The sequence below is a fragment of the Leucopleurus acutus genome (assembly GCF_964270905.1).
Source record: "Leucopleurus acutus genome assembly, chromosome: 11".
Lineage (NCBI taxonomy): Eukaryota > Metazoa > Chordata > Mammalia > Artiodactyla > Delphinidae > Leucopleurus > Leucopleurus acutus.
Window position 1 is genome coordinate 86557195 of NC_139152.1, and position 21012 is coordinate 86578206.

Sequence of the window (21012 nt, forward strand, 5' to 3'; positions counted from 1 at the left end):
CTTTTAGATGCAGCTGTGCTCTTTCTCTTCTTGTGTTATTACCAAGTGCGTTCACCTAATTCTTAGATTTTACCCTTGACCTTCATCTCTGCAAAGTTTAATTCATTTTAGTTCTACAGCCACAGGTTAGACATCGGGAGCTTTGAGGAGCTTACAGTCAGTAGGAGGGGAGATTGACATGGGAATTAGGTATAGTAAGGGTTCAGATTAGTCCCAAGTCAAAACCCCAGATCCCTCATTATTCTAGCTGCTTGTAGGGTCTCCAGTAAGGAGAAGCAGATCTGGAGATGTTTTTGAATGGCTCTGGGATGTCCCTGTTGGAGGGACTGTGAGAAGGAAGGAATAGGAAGTTGGAAAATTGAAGTTTATTAATCAGGTATTAATGGCAGCTTAGGCTGAACCCGGCTCCCACCTCAGTGTTTGGGGCTCCTGAAAAGTCACCTGTGAACACAAGTGTGCTGAGTGTCTATAAAACACCTGAAGGTCATGGTTAGCTGGAGAACACCGGATCAATATTCAGGACTGACTTTTTTTTTTTTTTTTTTTTTTGCGGTACGCGGGCCTCTCACTGCTGTGGCCTCTCCCATTGTGGAGCACAGGCTCCGGACGCGCAGGCTCAGCGGCCACGGCTCATGGGCCCAGCCGCTCCGCGGCATGTGAGATCCTCCCGGACTGGGGCACGAACCCGTGTCCCCTGCATCGGCAGGTGGACTCTCAACCACTGCGCCACCAGGGAAGCCCATTTATTTATTTATTTTTTTGGGCTGTGTTGGGTCTTCATTTCTGTGCAAGGGCTTTCTCTAGTTGCAGTGAACGGGGGCCACTCTTCATCGCGCTGCACAGGCCTCTCACTGTCGTGGCCTCTCCCATTGCAGAGCACAGGCTCCGGACGTGCAGGCTCAGCGGCCGTGGCTTACGGGCCCAGTTGCTCCGCGGCATGTGGGATCCTCCCGGACTGGGGCTCAAACCCGTGTCCCCTGCATTGGCAGGCAGATTCTGTACCACCAGGGAAGCTAGGGCTTTTTTAACCTGTGGTTCTCCAGGGAGACCTCCTGCTGTCCTGTGCTTAGAAATTAGGAGCTTTGAGTCAGAAGGGACTCAGACATCTTCTGGTTTGACCTCGTCACCTGACCAAGGAGAAATCTGAGGCCCAGGGAGACTGCGTTCAAAGCGGGGAGACGCTTCGTGTGGTGGCAGAGCTGGGGGATCAGGCCTCTGACTTTTCCCGTGGATGGTTCTGGGTGCCAGGTCCCAGGTAATTTTACATTTTCATTTAATTCCCACAACCACCCTAAGATTTAGGCATGATCGCTGCATTTTAACCTTGAGTTTCAGAGATGAGGACATTAAGCCGGTGTCCCAAGACTCACCTAGAACTTGAATCTGGTTCCGGTGGACTCCACCTACCGAACCTTCTCATTCCACAGGGTGCTGCTGGGTGACCATCTCATCCCCGTGCGCCTTCAGCACAGTGGCGTCTGAAGCGGATGGGGGAGAGCTGTGATGTAGGGCCTTTCAGGGCGAGCTGTGGGTCCCACCGCTGAAAGCGGCATGGCCCGTCCTGTCGGAAGTGGCTCCCTCTCAGGGAGTCGGGTATCGCTTGCCCTTCTCCTGACTTGATGAGATTGACTCAGACTCTGCCGCATTCCAACGTCCTTTTGACAGATGGGCTGGACCGTACTGGACCAGGGCACCAGCACGCATTGGTGCATTGGGAGAAAACACCTCTGTAATTGCATCACTGCTGTGCGCTCAGAGCGTGCAGTGACAGAGGAAGCATACCCAGGCTGTTAGCAAATGAGGGGATTTGAAAAGTGTCCGGAGTCTGCTGAGTGTTAGGGCTGTTTGGCCAGCGGGAGGAGTGCAGACCTATCTGGACTTGGGTGATTTAGTACAGAAGTCCCTCACCTCGAATGTTGAGGGAAGTGAGAGCATTGATTTTTGTGGTGGGAGCTCTAAGTGTAAATGCATCTTTGCCTGCCTTTAGCGATAGCATGATAAGGTGATGAAGACCTCCGGTTGCAGAAACAGCCTAGGTTTGAATTTGCTACCTGCTCTGCCATTTGCTGGCTGTGTGATCTCGGACAAGTTACTTAATGTCTCTGAGCCTCTGTTTCCTCAACAGTCAAATGGGAATAAATGCTATTATTCAGTATTTCTAACTAACAGGGTTTTGATGAGAATTAAATGAAACAACGTAAAAAAAAGGCTTAGCCTCAAGTCAGGCATCAGGTACTTGGTAAATTCTCGATAAATGCTAGTTCTCATGATTATTATTATTAATTATTGCTGTATTTTATAAGACCTGAGTTCCAGCCCAGGTTCTGCCGCTGGCTGCTTTGGGGACCTTGGCAAGTGTTTCAGCTCTCTGAGTTTCTTCTGTGAATTGAAGGACTGTAATCCAGCTGAGAGTTCCAATGCATCAAAAGCAAGTTTCCACCCCGGATCCCACAGCATTTTAGTTTTATGTCTTTAGACCCGAATTAACTGCACAGGCAGGGTCACAGGGAACCACTCAGGGAGTGAGACGGGCTTCCCTCCTTTGTCACTCGGTAACCTTCTATCACCAGTTCTCAGCTGACTGAGAGTGGAGCGTCCACTTAAGAACGTTCTCTTCGTCATAGCATGAAGCGGCAGACTTGGGTGGCTTGCTTTTAATTTTAGCTTCATTCATGTATGTTGGAAAAGTGACGGGTCCTGACGTACAATGATTTGACCTACGATTTTTTAACTTTACGATGGTGTGAAATCGATACATATTCAGTGGAAACTGTACTTTGAAATTTTGATCTTTTCCCCAGGTTAGGATATGTGATCTGATCCTCTCTGGTGATGCTGGGGAGCTGCGGAGACCCACAGATCCTGGTGAGCACGCGATCACCAGGATAAACAACCGATACGCTCATAGCCATTCTGCACCCAGACAGCCGCTCCGTTTTTCACTTTCAGTACCGTATTCAATAAATTACATGAGATATTCAACACTTGATTATAAAATAGGCTTTGTGGGGCTTGCGTGGTGGCACAGTGGTTGAGAGTCCGCCTGCCGATGCAGGGGACATGGGTTCGTGCCCCGGTCCGGGAAGATCCCACATGCTGCGGAGCGGCTGGGCCCGTGAGCCATGGCCGCTGAGCCCGCGCGTCCGGAGCCTGTGCTCCACAACAGTGAGAGGCCCGCGTATCGAAAAAAAAAAATAGGCTTTGTGTTAGATGATTTTGGCCAGCTGTAGGCTAATGTAAGTGTTCTGAGCATGTTTTAAGTACGCTAGGCTAAGCCATGCTGTTTGGTAGGTTAGGTGTGTTAAATGCATTTTCAGCGTAACGATACTTTCAGCTTACGCTGGGTTTATGGAGACATAATCCCATCCTAAGTCGAGGAAGATCTGCATACCCCACTGTTTCTGGGTCCAAGAAATCATACTGTGAATTGAACCAATTAGAGTCTTATAAAATGGTCTCGCATTTCACTGATTTGAGTGTAGAAAGGAGAAAGCAAGTGCTGTAGCTAAATAAAACTTGTGGCGGCAGGTGGGCAGCGGAAGGCCACCGTTCAGTGTCCCCAGGGACTCTCCTTTCTTAGGGCTTTTGATCATCAGACCTTTCATTTTCAAAGGAAAAAAATAACAGCAGCCTGTTGCTACTGGCAGTTTCCTTTTTCCACAGCAGGAAACAATCTGGTGAGTGTAAAGGAAGCCTTAAATCCTAGATCATTCGTGAACCTCTTTGAGTACCTACTGTGTGCCAAGCATCAGGGAAACAACACAGATGAGACGGAGACGGTTTACTTACTTAATGTCTGGCATATCCTAGGTGCTTAATAAAAATTTCAGTAAGGAAATGAATACGGGCATTAACTGTTAGTAGTTTGGCTGTCCCATCACATCATTTTGATGACTCGTGTAACACTGGGTTACATTTTAAATCACCTGTCCTAGAAGTAGTCAGCCAACCAGGTCTGGGGCCAGGAGGAAACTGTTGAGATGGTGGACTTGACACCTGCCGTTGGTCCAGCGTAGCAGCCGAGGGCATGGGCTGCCTATGTCAGAATCCTGTCTTCACCTCTTCCTAGTCACGAGACCTGGGCGAGTTCCCTAACCTTATTGTGCCGCAGTGTTCCCATCTGTAAAGTGGGGACAGTAGTGGGCCCACCCCATAGGGTTGTTATGTGGATGAAACGTGTGCTCTGCTTGGTGCACTGTGGGTGCCCTCCAGATGTTAGCTGCCACCCTCTGCGTGTGGTGGTCACTCGACCTCCTCTGATGCATTAGGCACACGGGATAAATAAACCCATGTGCGTGATTGCTGGCCCTTCCTTTGCCTCCCAGGCCTTAGCAAGTAGGTCCTCATTGCTATCATTTGGGTATGAAAGAGCTCAGTCATCAGGTTGGAGTCTCAGCTTGGCAACTTTCTCCCTGCATGGCCTTGACCTTGGTCAAGTTCCTGAGGTTAAGGGAGGCTCAGAGAGGTTATCTGGAAAATACAGGTACTTCCTTGACTGTGTGAAGGATTATGCTGAGCGAAGTGCCCGGCACACGAGGCGTACTCCGTAAATGGTGGAATTGTTATTATCCCCGTAGAAAGCACCTAAGGACCTGGTTTTTGTGGCCTGGGGTGCCAGAGCTGGTTGGTGGGGCCCCCACTGAAGTTACAGGCTAGGCCTGCAGGAGGCCCCGAGGCCGGCCGGCCTTGGGAAAGTGCCCACATGGTCAAACCATTTTAAAGGCCTTGTAGTAGAAAAAGAAACCAATTAAATAATACTGCCCCCCATAAAAGCTGAGTTTTAATGGGTTCTGTGGTGGGGTTTTCTCCGTGGCGGTCTCATAGCCATAGGTCTTGGGGAGATGGTCTGCCTCTATGGGGACAGTTTAATCTTGCACTGCGTGGGCATAATTTTACAAGTTTTACGGCTGTTTTGTCTCCCCTGAAGTGTTGCTGTGTCCTTGTGCGCTGAGGGCAACCTGCGTGCAATTAACAGTTTACCTCGTTTTGGGTGGAAATGAAAAGTGAAGTAATAAATTAAAGAAAAACACAAGGTGGATTTTTCCCCTCTTGTGGAGACACCCGTGGAAGAACAAAGAACCAGTGTCTTCCTGGACCACTTACTCAGATTCTAATGGCTTTTATGTGTAGACATTTGCCCACAGGATCCCCTCCTCCCCAGAGAGGGCTACAGGGCACGTTGGGTGTGTTTGGGGCTTGTACTGCCTACCCCAGGACAGGGGTCAGCAAACGACTGCCCAGGGGCCACATCCAACCCACCGCCTCTTTTTGTGAAATGATTGGGAAAAGAAAAAAATCCAAAGATTTCCTGACACACAAGAATTACATAGACTTCAGTTTTCAGGGCCAGAAGTGGAGCTCTACTGGCACCTCATCCCGCCCATTCGTTTGTGTGTCGTCTGGAGCTGCTTCTGCCCTGCCCCAGCTGAGTTGAGAAGTTTCCATATACTGTGTAGTGCAAAGCCAAATACTCTCTTGCCCTTTATGGAAAAGGTTGGCTGACCCTGCTCTAGGAGGTAAAGGAAGTGAGAGAAAACAGCTTCAAGTTTCTTGGAATTGATGATTTATTCTCAGGGTTTCCATGGGGTTCAAAGTGACAAGTCAAGGGGGAATTGCGTGAGAAGGAGTCAGTTCTCCTGGAGACCTTCCAGAGGAATCGGCTGCTTGTGGAGATGGCTCTCCTCGCTATTCTGACCTCAGGTTGGCTTCTGAGCAGAGGGGCCTGAGTTATCCCCCTCTGGCCAGCCCTCCCCGTCTGCCTGGCTTTCCTGTAAGACTCCCGAAGCCTGGCTTGAGGTCTGGTAACTTCTCATCAGCTCCCTCGATGATTCGAGAATAAAGAAGTTTCCACCTTCCCTCCCAGGAGGCAAGCGCTTTTTGTCATAAATTCTGTGCAGACCTAGTTGATGATCTCCAATAGCTTCAGAAATTTGTAACAGACACTTTTTGGCCAGCCCCTGGCTTAAGCATTCTGCATATAGTAGTAACTCATTTAATCCTCACAACCAACACAGGGAGTGAGGTCCTCTTCTCACCCCCAGAGGAAGAAACAGGCACAGAAAGGTTAGGTATCTTGCTTAAGGTCACACAGCAGGTGTGAGGTAGAGCCAGGATCCAAACCCAGGCTGTCTGCTCAGGAGTGTCCTGCCTACTGCCACTACACTGGGGGAATTCTTTAGGCCTGTGAAAAGATCTGCTTTCCTTGTCCCCCCCGCCCCCCGCCCCTACAATGTCATTCCACAGGAAAACGGCCTCCTGTATGAGAAGGAAGCACTTGTTCCTTCGTTAATTCATCCCTCCCCCCACCTTCTCCCTCCCTCCCTCCCTCCCTTCAACAAATAATTGTCGGGAGGGTGACTATGTATTAAACTCTGTGCAAGGGGCTTCACAAGTGAGGGGGTTTTGTGAACAAGAAGAATGAAAAAAGAATCTTTTTTCCTTTGAAAAACAGTTCTTAGTATCCTCAAAGCTGTTGGGTTTTTGAGAAGTTCACTTAATTCCTCCTCTTTTATTCATTGTAAGTGCTCATCCTTACAATGAGAACCATAAACCCTAAATCTCATCCAGAACCATAAACCCTCATCCTTTCTTCCTCAAGCTGATATTGTCATTAACAATAATGTAATGTACGAGAGGCTTTGGGGAGGCCGGCCCTCTGACTCACCCAGTGGGAAGAGCCCGCCTGGGGAAGGCCCTGCGCCGTTCTCCCCCTTGACACCCCGAAAGAGGGCTCCCGCAGGGGCTCGGGAGCCAGGAGTAAGAGCTCATAACTGATTGTGGAGGGAGAAGGCTGCCGAATTTTAAAAATATCACCAAGTCTGGCGTTGGTAGAACTCGCTGTCTTGGGACAGCAATTACAATGTCATCTGCAAAAGTTCAGGGTTTTAGGTGCCTGTCTTGTTTTCTGGAGGATTTGCTGGGCAGAATTTTCAGCATTATTTATGTCCTTCTGGGTGTGGACAAGCCTGAAGGCCAGGGAAGACCCGTGGGCCCCCATGGCACCAGGCAAAGGATCAGCCCAGCCGGAAGCCTGTTCTCTCCCTTCCTTCCCCAACTGTTTCTTCTTCCCTCCTCTGTGCCCTTTTCTTGGTCAGACAGCAAACGTTTGTTGCTTATTTCTGATGAGCCTTCACTCTCTCTCCTCAGTCATGCGGAGGAGCCCCTTCGGTGTGGACATCTGCTGCCGGAAGGGGTCCCGAAGCCCCCTGCAGGAACTCTACAACCCGACCCAGGTAAGCCCTGGAAACGTCCTTGCTTCTCAGCTTGGTCTCCATGTGTCAATTTTTTGGGGGGCGGAGAGGGATTGAAAAACGCCCAAATTCTGGTCTTTGGGGATTTGAAACTTCCCTCCACTGCCTGGCAGTTTCCCTTCAGTGGTTGCTTTCTTGGTTACCCTCTTGCTCTAGAATGGCCCTGAAATTCTAGTGAGAGGTATTTAGTGAGAGGGACAGCTTGGTAGAGTGCAGGGCAGAGCTTTCAGACCTGCCCAGGTTTGGGATCCCTGAGAGCCAGACAGTTGCAGGTGCCAGGAAGGGGACTCTGAAGTTGCAGAGCCTGCCAGGCTGTGCAGTCTCCCCCGTGACACCCCCAAAGAAGGCTCACATGGGGGTGAACTCAACACCCAGCCCCCATATCTGGTTATTAGAGCCCAACGATGTCCCCAAGAGTTGCACCTCACTGCGTCAGTTTGACAGGACTCCCTTGGGTGGGGAGACTTTTTGCTTAAGTGACTGTCACAGGAAGTTGGACTTGATTATGAAAAGAGTTCCTCTCTGAGCAAAATAAGCTCCAACCAAGGTAAAGTGCCCTCCATGGAAAGCTAGGAGCAAAGGGAGGAGGCCTGGTTGCCACGGTGATGGCCTTGTTGGTGTGTGTCGGTCTTGACGTGGAGACTCCAAGGCTGGTCCTTTTGCGGGAATATGAATTAGCTTGTGATGCCAAGAACTGGTGAATGAACAACTAGTGGCCCATTAGCTGACTTTGACAGCTGGGGAGAAAGGGGGGAAAATGTACTGCTTTGGCTGTAATCTTTGAACTTTATTTTGTATCAAATTCTTGATTTAGTATTTCTGGGGACCAAGGTGCTTGTTAGAGGAAGAAACTGCTTGGTTCCCCAAAAGTGATGAATTCCCAGAAGTCTTGCAAAGGGATGGGCCTGAGAACTTTCTGATTCCACATCTCTATCCTGTCTTTCACCTGTACTCCCGTCTGGAAAAATGGACTCCTGAATTTGTGCAGAATGGGTGGTCTAACCATGTTAGTTCACTCCCCTATCCGCCCATCACTTTGGAGCCCAGTGTGATGGGGCCAGATTCGCCAGGTAATTGCAAACTCAAATTGCCTGAGGCCTCCTTTACTGGGTTCTCTGGTGACGCAGCAGGGAATTTGTATTTTTTTTTTTTTTAATTTTTATTGAAGTATAGTTGATTTACAATGTTGTGTTAGTTTGAGGAATACCGTATAGTGATTCAGTTATACATATATATATATATTCTTTTTTTAACATTCTCTTCCATTATAGATTATTACAAGATATCAAGTGTAGTTCCCTGTGCTATATACAGTAGTTCTCTGTTGGTTAGTTTGTATTTGGGTTTTGTTTTGTGCCCAAATATCTGATTATTACAGGCTAGTCTCCCAGCCTGTTCACACATGGGTCTTAGGGAAGAGGATTTCTGGTAAGCCATGTTGAAAACAACACATGCTATTGAGATGCAAAGCATCCTTCTCTTTTAGTTGACATCCTCTGTTCTCAGATCATTTTCTACGTCAAAACCAAACCACTGAAGTGCTCCTTCTTTCCTGAGGAAATTTTATGGGCAGCATGTGGGTGTCACGGGAGGAGCTATTTCTGAAGTAGATGCCCCTGTGGACAGGAAGTTCATGGACTGTGTCTGCGCCTGTCACTATTGTGTCCCTGTAGTGGGTGGCCCCAAATATCTGTGACTGAAAGAATGAAAGTCCAGGTTTAAATTCCTACTTCACCTCCAGCTGGTAGTGCAACCTTGCATACGTGATGAGTCTGCTATAGGAGTCAGCTTTCCCATTTCTCTGGAACGTTGGGAGGATGAAATAATTCTGATGTGTCAGGGGTTATGTAAACATGATCCGTCATCACCACGGTCATGAGAATGGCTTCACTTGTGGAAACCTTGATTTTAAGAGTCAGACCTGGGTTCGAAGCCTGGTCTCCTCATTTATCAGCTGTGTGAATGAGCGCAAGACATGTAACCCCTCAGAGATGGCCTTTCTCCTTTATAACACGGTGCTGACAATTCCTGCCTTGCAGCCTTCCATGAGAAGGTGTGCCTAGCTCGGTGCCTTTTATGGAGTTTGCTCATTCCCAGATTCGTTCATGCATTCACTCATTCATTTCTTCACACACTCTTACGAGCGCCCACTATGTGTAGCACAGTGCCAGTCACTGACCACAGAAGAATGAGCAAGGGGCTGTGTGTGGTTAGCCTTCCGTGTCTGGTTCTCCTCGTTATCCCAGAGCTGGCTTGAGTGGGTTATCTGGTGAGGGGGACCCTGCTTGGTCCATTTGTAAACCCATCAGAGGAGAGAGAACCTTCCTGGGTAGAGCTCATCCCTTCCATCCGGTGATGTTGGGTTCAGATGCTCACTTAGAAGCCTAGGACCCGGGAGGGAGATGGGGCTGGAGAGGCAGCTCTGGGAGCCAGTTGTGAGAGCCTAGGTGGGTGAGTCATCAGCCTCCATCAGGCACTCGTGGGCAAGCTGTCTGGCCCCTTTTGCTGGTAGCCAGGAAAATGTCCCTGCAGGAGGATCTCCCTGTTTCCTCGGGATGTTGTCCCGGGATGTTTTTTCTTAGGCTGGTTTCCTTTACAAGCTGCAATTATGTTCTCCTCCCATGCACGTTCCGTCGGTGGCGCTTCTCAGAGAAACCGTCTTGGTGACCTTTGGGGCTGCCGTGGGCCGGGGAGCTCAGAGGAGAGAAGGGCGCAGGAGCTTCTGTTGAGTTGAGTAGGGTTTTGTGTCCCGGAGACATTAGCAAACATTGCATCCGTTGGGGCTTGGTTGTGGTTTCTCGTGTTCCCCTACCAGCCAAGCTGTGGAAGCCTCTAAGCCTGGATTGATGTTATCACAGAGGCAGATGACAAGCCCTGTAATTGCTAGAAACCGAACTGCTCCCAGAGATGCCGTTTCCCCATTTTATGTTGGTTGGTGATTTGCGTTCGATATATAATGGTGAAAATAGGAACTGTTTATTTTAGATGATAAGAAAACCAACATAGTTGCGGGAAGCACCATCTTAGTTAGCAGGTACTGGTACTGTAGGCCAGATGCTATCTAGGTGCCTACAAACATCTCGTGGGGTGCTGGTATTAAGCCCCGCGCTAGCTAGTGCACCCCCACTTTAGGTATGGGAGAACAGGCTGAGGAGCTTGTCACATAGCTTGTAAGAAGCAGAGGAAAGATTCAAATCCAGGACGGACTCCAGATGCATTTATCTCCATGCTGTATTCACTGTCACCAGCAGAGTTCTCTTGGCAGGAATTACCCCATACAAAAAAAAAAAGAGAGAGAGGAAAAAAAAATCTGATCCAGATTTTCACTGGACAAAGTCTTAAAAGCTCCCTTAGGAAAATTGGCTATAATCCGATTTTAGTGTCCAAGGTTTTCTTATTTTAGTGCCTCACAAACCCCTAACCATTAAAACAACAATTGGTGAAAAAAAAGTTTGTAGTTGATATTCTTAGAAAAACTGCACTCTGATGTCTTATAATTTTCCTGGTTCTCTGCTGTCTTCCTGGCCCCAAAATAAAACGTAATTGCTGATCAGATCAGCTGGCGTCAAGTCACCGAAAGTTCAGGAGCTGCCAGCTGCATATTTGTGGGCCGAGCACATCTGTGGGCCGCCCGGCTCAGCTCAGACTGCAGGGCAGAGCTATGCCGTCAGCCGTTAACAGGGCATAATTGCGCCTAAAATGCCAGCGAGGGTGAGACAGCTTGTCCTGCCTCGCCCACCTCCCGGTCCTCTCGTGGGTTCCCTGAAGTCTTCCCAGCATCACTCATGTGGTTCAGCCCTGCCCCGCCTGGTTCTTTCTTTAGCGTTTATACTTGCTCTGTGATTACCACGTTCTGAGAATACAGATACTCAGCCCAGGGGCTGACCAGGAACTCCTAAGTGCTGAGTCTAGGAGGTCTTCACTCATGCACCAGTGGCGTGCGGGCCTTCCTAGGGGCCTCTGAGGACCAGTCAATATAATATTTTGACCAGTCAACATTTTATTATAATAATAAAATTGGATCTTTATTGGTGCCATCTTCAATGTGTTAAAAGTAAATTTACTTCTCCATAAGGTAGGCTCGAGGAGGAAGGCTGGAGAGAGGGAGAGAAGGGAGGTAGGAAGGAAAGAAGGAAGGGAGAAAGAAAGGAAGAGAGTTACTGTTCATTGAATGTATGATACACGTCAGTGACTCTTCTAGGTGTTTTCCACACGTATCTAATGGAATCTTCACAACAATCCTAAAATCTGATAGCCCCATTTTTCAGATAAGTTAACTGAAGCCCGGAAGGACTGAGCAATTTGCCAGGGTCCCACAGTCCCTAAACGGTAGTGCCGGCTCTATCTGACCTGGCGAGATAGTGGGAGGGAAAGAGCCTATCCCGTTATCTTTCCCAGGGGGAAAAATGCTCCCTTGAGGTTCTTTTTCATGGTGACTCAAGCTGAGATCTGGGACGTGTTCCGGATAGTTGTAAAATTCCCAAAGGCAGGGGCCAAGGCTCATGGAGTGGTATGGAATGCACAGTAGATGTCCAATAAACAATTGCAGATTTTTTTTTTTCTCACTGAACATGGTATTTTTGGAGGGGCCTTTGTCTCCTGGCTGGAACCAGACTAAGCAGGAGTCACCCCCAAGAACTCTGCTGTAGGATAGCGCAGCTTGGTGACATTTGGAAGTTGGGGTCTTTGATTAAAGTTTTAGATTGAAAAAAGCTTGAATTGTCCAAGGGAGGGTGGGAAACTCTTCTAGCTCCAACCTAAATAGTTTTCTGAGCAAGGCTTGCCAAGATTCGTTTTGTCTACAGATGCTCATAGGATAAACAGAGCAAAAAGACGTGGGGAAGAGAGGCGCGTAGGTAAGAGAACATGACAAGTGCTGTGCGATCGAAGCATTCTGAAAGGTTATGGGAGAATCAGGAGTGAGCAGTTAACCCTTTGAGGCACAGGGCACAGTGCGAGGCTTTCTAGAGGAGATGGCATTTGAGCCGGGCCTCTGAGGACACATCAGACTTCACCGGACAGAGAAGAGGGAACAGCCTCCCGGAGCAAAGGAACAGCAGGAGTGAGGTGCACAGGTGGGACGGTCCATGGCGCATTCAGAGAATGGCGAGGGGTTTGTAGCTGGCGTGAAAGAGCATGTTGGAAGCTGATTGGAGAGAAGGCAGGAGAGGCAGGTTGGTACCAGCTGGATAAGGCTCATTCGCCCTTCTGGAGGGTTTAGTCTTCAGCCACCGGCAGGTTGGTGGTCCCAAGCAGCCCCCTGGAGATGGTGTGCACCTTACAAACCAGCTGCTCCTTCTCACTTGGCCACTTGTTAACTCCGGGGCCTCTCTAAGGAGGTCTGGCCCCTCCTGGCCGCAACCTCCTCACCTGTAACATGCAGGGGCTGGACAGGACCCGTGCTTCTCAACACCTGCCGCACTCAGGACCTTTGAGAAAATGACCAATGCCCAGACCCCCAGAAATTCTGATTTTATTTGTTGGTCTGGGATAGGGCTGGGGTGTCAGTATTTTTCAGATTCCCTGGGTGATTCTGATGGGCACCCAGAGCTCAGAAGCACTGGGCTGGAGATTCTGTAAGGGCCCCTCCAGTTTTAAAATCTTCGATTCTTTGATTCTTGCATAACGCATAACATGAAAAGCAACTCAAAGCGTGTGCATCGAGGTTGCTCTCTATCTTTTCTACTGTCTTTGTATACGAAGACCCGTGTAAATTATTTGTACTCGGCCTCATCCACGAGGACACGGAGACCACGTTCCTTCCTGTGCTGCTCGGGACAGAAGGTTGTTGTGTCAACGCCCTGAGTGTTGGAGACTCGTGATGTGAACAAACCCAAAAAGCGGAGCCCTAGGGCAGAATGTTGGGTGGAGCCCTGTGTAAACGAAACTTGAGCCACTTAGCTCTTGATCCCATAAGAAGGAGAATCTAGACTTGTTCCAAGCCAGACATCAGGTGGGCGCTTCTGAAGGATCAGCTTCAGTCTCACAAATAAGCATGAAAGGGAGAAAGGGCTCTCTGCCTTGAGGATCGTTCAGGAAGAACAATGCCGAATGGCCGTGTCCACTGGGGAAGGCAAGAGAGAGCAGACATTGTACAGCCCCCAACTCTGGTCAATTAATCCCTTCATTACCAACCACCTGGTAAATGACGAGTCCCTCTAATTATCTTGCATTGACCCAACAGCTGTCTACCAGCCAAAGAGGGATTAATTGATTTAGTTGTGGACCGGCTCCTTATGCAAAGATATTACTTACTGTCAGCCTAGCAGAACGGCAGCTGGCTGGCAAAGATGAAATATTACATCAGCTTGATCTTACATACAGCACTTGGGAGAATGCTTCATTATTAATTGCAAATTACAATAGATGAGCAGAGTCCATTGCAAAACCTGGGGACAATGGGCCGCCTTTTCCACTGTGGCCAGTGGCTTCATTATTCTTGAACCAGGGAAGGCGCCCTGGTCGGATTTCCAGTCAAGCCTGGACAGATGGCGAATCTAGAGTCGGACGCAGTTCGGGTTGAAAGAGGTGATTGGATGCTGGAAGGAAGGGCGGGATCCCAGCCCATGTGTATGACGTGGGGCAATTACTTAACCTCTGGAAGCCTTGGTTTCCTTATCTGTAAATTAGGAGCATGATACCAGTCTTGCAGGTTTGTGAGATTTAAAATCGTGTATGAAAAGCACCTAGGATGGTGCCCAGGGCAGAGTTGGTGATAGTCAGTAGCCGTCAGTGATCTGGGTTGAGTTAGGTCACCTGGGACTTCCCGTAGGGGGTCTGGGACCATGCTTGGTCCCTGTCCTTCAGGCTCAGACATTTGGCAGGTGTGCACTTGGAATAATAATAATAAGATTATTTTGTTGAATAATAATAAAATAGATGATTTCCTCTTGCCTGGAAGCTACTAGCTAGCTATTCATCACGAGCACTACCTAAAAAGTTTGATTTATGTTATGTGTCTGGTAGACTCAGTTATAGGGAAGCTTGCTGTGCTGAGTTTTAAGGCTATGAGTGCCTGTGTGTGTGTGTGTGTGTGTGTGTGTGTGTGTGTGTGTGTACACTCAACCCACATCCTGGAAAATGGGCAGATTCAGCTGTTAAGTTTTAAAGGTCTCCTGTGGTTGTGTCTGTCGTACCCACAGCACGTAGCTAAGTGGCCTCATTAAGAGCTGTTAAATAAGACCATCTCTGGGCCGTGTTAATGCGAGGCCATTGGTTTCGTCGATTGGTCCACGTTTCATTCAGGCTGTTTTTATAGGCAGTTGTTCTGTTTCTGGAAGCCTAATTTGACCCAGTATATTCAAATCTGGTTAGCTCGGTGCTCTAATGGGGTTTTTCTGTGTCAGGCTGTGTGGATATAATCTGGCATATTTCAATAAGAGGAGGGCATTCGAGTGACAAAACAACCTCAGCAATTTCCAAATGGTAACACAGCTGTAAAGTCTGCCATCTTTGGAAAGTTATTTCCTAAATTACCCTCAATTATAAGAGGTCTCTACATAATTTGATTTTTCTGTAAATTATACAACTCAGGGAGCTTCTCGGCCAACTGGATTTTAACCTTGTTGGAATGCATAGAGCTGAGACAAAGCCCTGGCTTGCTCTCAAATTCTCTGTAGGAAAGACGGTGTCAGGGGATGGGGTGGGGTGGGCATCAGCTTCCCCCCATCCGGCCTCCCTCTTGACCTGCAGGTCTGGTGGGGAGCAGGGTTTCCACCCTGCCTCCACCACGAATTACTGTGAACTCGGGGGCCAACAGCTGAACCTTTTCAAACCCTTCAGACCTTGTTTATAAAGTAGGAATAAAGTACTAACTGTTCAGTTATTAAGGATTAAATTAGAATATATATAGCAAGTTCCGGGCATGTGGCAAGCTGCTCAGTCGATGCTGTTTTTTTAAATTCATATTAGCTCAGATGAAAACTCCTCCAGGAAGCTCCCCCTGATTCCCCCCCCGCCCCCCTTCAAACTCAGGTTAAATGTCCTTCTAGAATGGTGCTGCCTACTCACAATGTAATGTGACTTGTATATGTTATTCGAAATTTTCCAGCAGCTACATTTTAAAAAGTAGAACCAAAACCAGGTGAAATTCATTTTAATAATATACTTGATTTAACCCAGTATAACCAAAGTATGATCATTGCTACATGTAATCCATAAAAATATTAAGATATTTTACACTCTTTGTACTCAGTCTTTGAAGTCCTGTGTATTTGACACAGCACATCTCACTTTGGGCTGGCCATATGTCCCATGCTCAATGGCCACACATGGCTGGTGACAGTCATACTGGACACTGCAAGTCTATCCTCACCCCCATGCCCATGTTCCCCTCGTTCGTGACACTTATCTTCCGTGTTGAGATGATCTAAGTAGGCTTTGAGCCTCTTGAGGACAAGGTCTGCGTCATGCATCTTGGTATCCTGTGGCCACTGCATCCAGCCACAGAAAAGGAGCTCGGTAGGTGCTTGGCACTGAGCGAATCGCCTGTCCCTGGGCCTTGAGCAAGCCTGGTGTGTGGAGGTCATGCTGAGGAGGCGACCAGGGCTTCGTGCCCCCAGAGACGCCGAGGCAGCCAACCGTCAAGGCGGGAGGCTTGCTGGGGCCCAGTAGGTCCTTGGTCTGAAGAGGACATCTCCACTCCAGGCTGAGGCCTGACGTTTCTCCTAAAAAACATCCTTCCAAAAGTCCAAGTGCAAGGACCATGGAAGGGCTGACCCTTAGAAAGACACTGGTCGTTTACACCTCAACTTAGGTTTCGTCTGTTAGTTTTTCAGAGAGAGGTTTAATGCTGTGTGCGTTCACACACCAAAGCTGCTTTCACAAACGTAGAAAGTCTAACTGTGTATTTCCTCCAGGTCCCTCCCAAGAGCATGGGCTGTTTCGGATGTGGATGGAAGTAGGCAGCACCACCAGATTCCAGAGGCGGCTGAGGGGCGTCGGTTTCATTAATTGTCCTTCTTAAACTTGCCGTTGTTGTAGGGCACCCAGTCCAGAATCAGCTGCCAGCCGGTGGCCCACACCAGTCCCACGGCGCCCGTGGCGCCCCACACGCCCGCCGTGGGAATCCAGATTTTGGCCAGCTCGCGGTAGCGACGGCCCAGGAACCTCCTCAGCGTCACGGTGCTGTCCTAACGTCTCAGCTTTGGTTTTATAAGATTCTGTCTTGAGACTGGCGTGTGACAGTGTGGGGAGCGTGGAGAGAACAGGTACAGGGAATTGGATGCTTGAAAGAGCTGGAGAAAGTGAGTCACAGACTCAGAAGGAATGGGGGGGAGGGTCGGGGAGGGGACTGCTTAATCCAGACCTCGCCCTTCCTCAGTACATAGCCCACATTCAGCCCTGTTTCCTTCTTCCCTCCCCTCCTCCCTCCTTCCCTCCTTCTTCCAGAGCAGGTGGCACAAGTAGGAACCCGGTAAAAATGCATTGAATGAAATGGGACTGAAATTGCTGGATGCCATCTTTCCTTCCCTCCCTTATTATATACCTACCGTATTCATTTCCTACGGCCGCCGTTAACAGAGGACCACAAACTGGGCGGCTTAAACCACGAAAACGTATCGTTTCCCATTTCTGGGAGCTGCGGGTCTGAGATCAAGGTGTCGGCAGGGCTGGTTCCTTCTGAGAGCCCGAGGAAGAATCTGACATGCCCCTTATCTAGCTCCTGGCAGGTTGCTGCTGTCCTTTGGCTTTCTTTGCTCGTAGAAGCATCGCCCCAGTCTCTGCCTTTGTTTTCATATGACGTTCTCCCTGTGTGTGTCTGTGTCCAAATTTATAAGGACTCCAAACGCAGTGGATCAGGGCCCACCTGCTCTAATAGGAGTTCATCTTAACTAATTACATCTATAGTGACCCTCTTTCCAAATAAGGTCACCTGCTGAGGTACCAGGGCTAGGATTTCAACACATGGATTGGGCGGGGGAGGGGTGGCGCAGTGCAACCGGTGACACCTGCTGTGTGTATAGCGCTGTGCTAGATGCTGGGGCGCTTAAGACAAGGAAGTCCTCGCCCTCTATTAGTTCATACTCTAGTGGGCAACTCAGGCCAGTAAACTGACCATCACAAAACAAAGGGCTATTTGAGTTTGGTACTCGATGCTAGAGGAGCGTAGAGGGACCAGGAAGTTAGACGAGGCGTGCGCACGTGGGAGTGTGTGCACCGTCTGTGCTCCTGTGTTTGTGTAGCCTTTGTCACCCCGATTGAGCAAAGACACATGAGAGGTGACACACAGAGGACCATCTGGTCCTGCCCTCCCCCGCATAAACACCAGCTAAGGGGAGAGGACGTCCTGACTCTCAGGGGACTGGAGCACCATCCCTCCTTGGCGTGCACCCCATCCATGCTCCTCTGGTGATGACCGGCACCCCAGGGATGCGTGAAAACCGGTTTGACAGTAGCTCCTGACTTCTAGAAAAGTCTGCAGCTCCAACGTCTCCAGCTGATAGTCTGCTGTTCAGTATCTACATGACCATGCCAGAGGACACTGCCAGGTTGGCCCTGCTCCAGCCTTGGCGGGTGCAGAGCTGCTCTGGAAGGAAGCTGGAACATGCCACAGGGGTGGGACGCCCAGGCAGACTCCGCTGCTGCCTAAAATGGCCCGTTGCAATGTTTCCTCCCCTTTGTCTTCTGTCAGGGGTTGAAAGCCACAGAATGGCCAGCATACAGTTCTGGCAGTCATTTGGACTCTTGGAGAAACCGCTCCGCCTGTCTGTTCCATCTCCAGCCTGTGCCCCACAGGATGTCCACAGATACGTCCACAGCTGTAACGGCATCTCGCCAGTGCAGGGCTTGGAAGTGGAGAGCTCGGCCAGCTCACTGCTTGCCTGGATCCAGGCCTCACATCCTGTCCCGGTATTTGGGGAAAAGTTCTGAGAGAAAGGGGCATGTCTGAGGCCCTCCCTAGCCGTGGTTAAGAGCACGGGCCTTAGAACCAGCTGGAACCCCAGAGCCACTGCCTGCCAGCTGTGACTTGGGGAAGCTTCTTACCTTCTCTGTGCCTCAGGTTTTTCACCTGTAAAATGGGGATAATACATTACTAGCATCTACCTCGTAGGGTTCTTGTGAGGATTAAATTTGAATCCACAGAATGAGGCCGACATAGGTGTTCGCTGTTTGCTGTTATTGTTATTCAGGGACAAAAGCCAGAAAGGAGGAAATGATGCTGGGGACACATGAGCAAGGTGAAGCTCAGATCACTTGGAAGGCAGGGCTCCGTGAACTGGCTCATCTTCTACCTGTTAAAAGGGAACTCCACCTTCTAGAGCAGAGGGTCTCTGTTTTGGCTGCACTTCAGAATCAAAAAAGGAAATTTAAAGCATCCACACATTCAACCCACTAAATCAGAATTTCTGGGGTGTCGGTACTTTTTTAAAAGCTCCCAGTTGATTCCAGTGTGCAACCCAGTTTGAGAACCACTTGCTCTGGCTTTTTGCTACTCAAAGACAGGTCCGGGGACCACCAGCCTTGGCATCACTTAGGAGCTTGTTAGAAACGCCTTGGCTCCCACCCCAGCCTGCTGAATGGAAACCTGCCTTTTAACAGGGTCCCAGGTGGTCTGCAGCAGTGTTCACTGGAGAGGGCTCCTGAGAGAACAGTCCGCTCCCTGGGGGCTTCTAGAAGATGCAGCTGTCCATGTATTAGATGACCAAGGACAGGTGGTACAGAGTCTGCATGGATTTCAGAGACAGAGGTCCCTACCTTTCGTGGAGGCTGGCACGCTGTTGCTTTCTGGAAACTTAGAAAACAGATGCTATGTTTGTGCTGAGTGCTTGTCAGGGGCAGGGAGCTTCAGTCCCACGGTGGGCTAGGTGGATGGGCAGCCTCTCGGGTCCTCTGGGTGCCCTGAATGTTCATAACTGGCTCAACTTGGAGGAAGAAAACGTGACTTTGAACGGGGACCCTGGAAGCGAAGGCCACTGTGATGCCTTTAAAAGGCCTCATCCTTTCTGGGTGCTGAGTTCCTGGGGTGAAGGGGAGCTGAGTGAGGAGCTGAGCTGGGCTGCCTTGGTGGCCGCAGTCTGAGTTTGTTCTCCTCGCGGTTTGGGCTGTTCCTGACCACACTTTGTCAGGAAACAGGAAGGAGGCACCCAAGGTGGACCCTCCATGCTCCCCCACCCCACTTCAGCCTTTACCTCCAAATGACATTTTTAGGTGTCACCCTCTCCCAATCCCACCCCCCACCCCAATCCCATCCCCCCACTGCCTCTACATGCCAGGCGCAGCAGATCTCAAGCAATGAAGTTTAACGGGAAGAGAAGGGAATTGAGAGCCCGAAGTCCTAGATTTAAATTTCTGCCTCTTTCTGCTTGATCTTGGTCAAGTATCTCAGAGTGGAAAATAATTTAATTTTAGCTGAAGAGGCCACATAGTATAGCAGTTAAAACTGGGGTTCTTGGAATCAGGCTTCCTGGGTTCAAATCCATACTCCCTGGCAGAGTAACCTTGGGTCATTTACCTAATCTCTGGGTACCTCAGTTTCTTTATCTGTAAAATGGGGAGAACAGCAGTCCCTACCTCTTTGGCTTGTTATGAAGATTTAATGAGTTGATTTGTGTCAAGTGCCTAGAACAGTAGCTGGAGGCACAGAGTCGAGTACGTTAGTAAATGTTCTTTTTTTACCTTTACATTTGCATATTTAAAACTTTCCACTGTTCTTTTCAAAAAAAAATTGTAATCACAGTTTGGGTTCTAGTAACTGACTTTTAAGAGAAGCGTCTCTTGCCCAGTGACGTTTATAGTTCCTCACATTCAAACAACCTGTCGTTGCTTTTCAAATGCAGCAACCCCCATTTTACAGGTGGGGAAACTGAGGCACAGAGAGGCCTACTGGCTTTTAAAGTAACACGTGCAGGGTCATCCGATCCAGTCAGGGAGTTGCAGAGCCACAATTCAGCCTGTTGTTCTTGGGACCAGGCCACCTCTGCCAGCTCAGCTGGCGTAGAGATTCGTTGACTACATGGGTGACCCAAACGCATTTGATTCTCAATTCATTGGTCCTTAAAGTAGTGATGGAACCCCCTCCTCCCCATGAGAACTTGTAAATAGGCCGGTTCCTGCCTGCCTTTGGTAGGTGGTGACCACGGTGCTCCAGGCACACCTGGGTGAAGGATGCTGCTTGGTCCTGGGGCCCCTTCTATCCCAGCGGGCAGGATGCGGTGAAGGGCAGCAAGGATGATGGGGCACCCTGTGCTGGCCACTTCTCTCCTGGCTTCTCAGTTTCTCCCAGAAACTCACTCACCCCTCATGAGTCAGACAGAGCATCTTTAAACCAGGAACAAGATTGCTCAGGCCAGAGTTGGTACCTGAAATAAGCAAGTTACAGGAAGTGCTTCTGAGGGTTTAAGAGTTGGAAGATTGCTTCTTTGAGTTCTTCTCTGCCTAGGCACAGTGACCATCTGTAATTGTCTCCTCCATTCATTCTTGTCAGGAGGGCCTGTTTGCGTTCATCCCCCTGGGTCTGTGTTATGAGCCCAGTGGAGACACTGTTTGGCGGCCTCTTGCCAGAACCCTGACCGAGAATCAGTGTTCAAACAGGAATCAGGATGATTCCAGGTCTCTTTCCTAATTAGCAGGAAGCACAGAGCCAGTGAAAGCAAACAGGCAGCTTGGTAAGGCCAGGGTAGGGGCTGCCCATTTGGGGAAGGGTTGGCCACACTGATTGGTAGATCCCCTGGGCTTCTGTTGTGTCAGTTGGTTCCACAGCCTGGCACAGACCATGGCAGTAGTTGGCAGAGGGAATTATAGGCAGGGGTTAACTCATCCC

At 49.3% G+C, this 21012-nt stretch overlaps 2 protein-coding genes across 3 annotated transcripts in view; one reads left to right on the plus strand and one right to left on the minus strand.

Moving 5' to 3' along the window:
• CHST11 (carbohydrate sulfotransferase 11) overlaps positions 1-21012 on the plus strand; it is a gene marked incomplete at both ends in the record, with an annotated part of 279802 nt that overhangs the window by 126122 nt on the left and 132668 nt on the right. For both annotated transcript variants that reach the window (XM_082849886.1, XM_082849887.1), the window contains one exon: positions 7147-7232. In XM_082849886.1, coding sequence (XP_082706012.1) covers positions 7147-7232 — 86 coding nt within the window. The remainder of the gene's footprint in view (positions 1-7146; positions 7233-21012) is intronic.
• LOC309968285 (cytochrome b-c1 complex subunit 10-like) overlaps positions 16199-21012 on the minus strand; it is a gene marked incomplete at both ends in the record, with an annotated part of 134005 nt that continues 129191 nt past the window's right edge. Inside the window, one exon of the mRNA XM_082849502.1 lies at positions 16199-16358. Coding sequence (XP_082705628.1) covers positions 16199-16358 — 160 coding nt within the window. The remainder of the gene's footprint in view (positions 16359-21012) is intronic.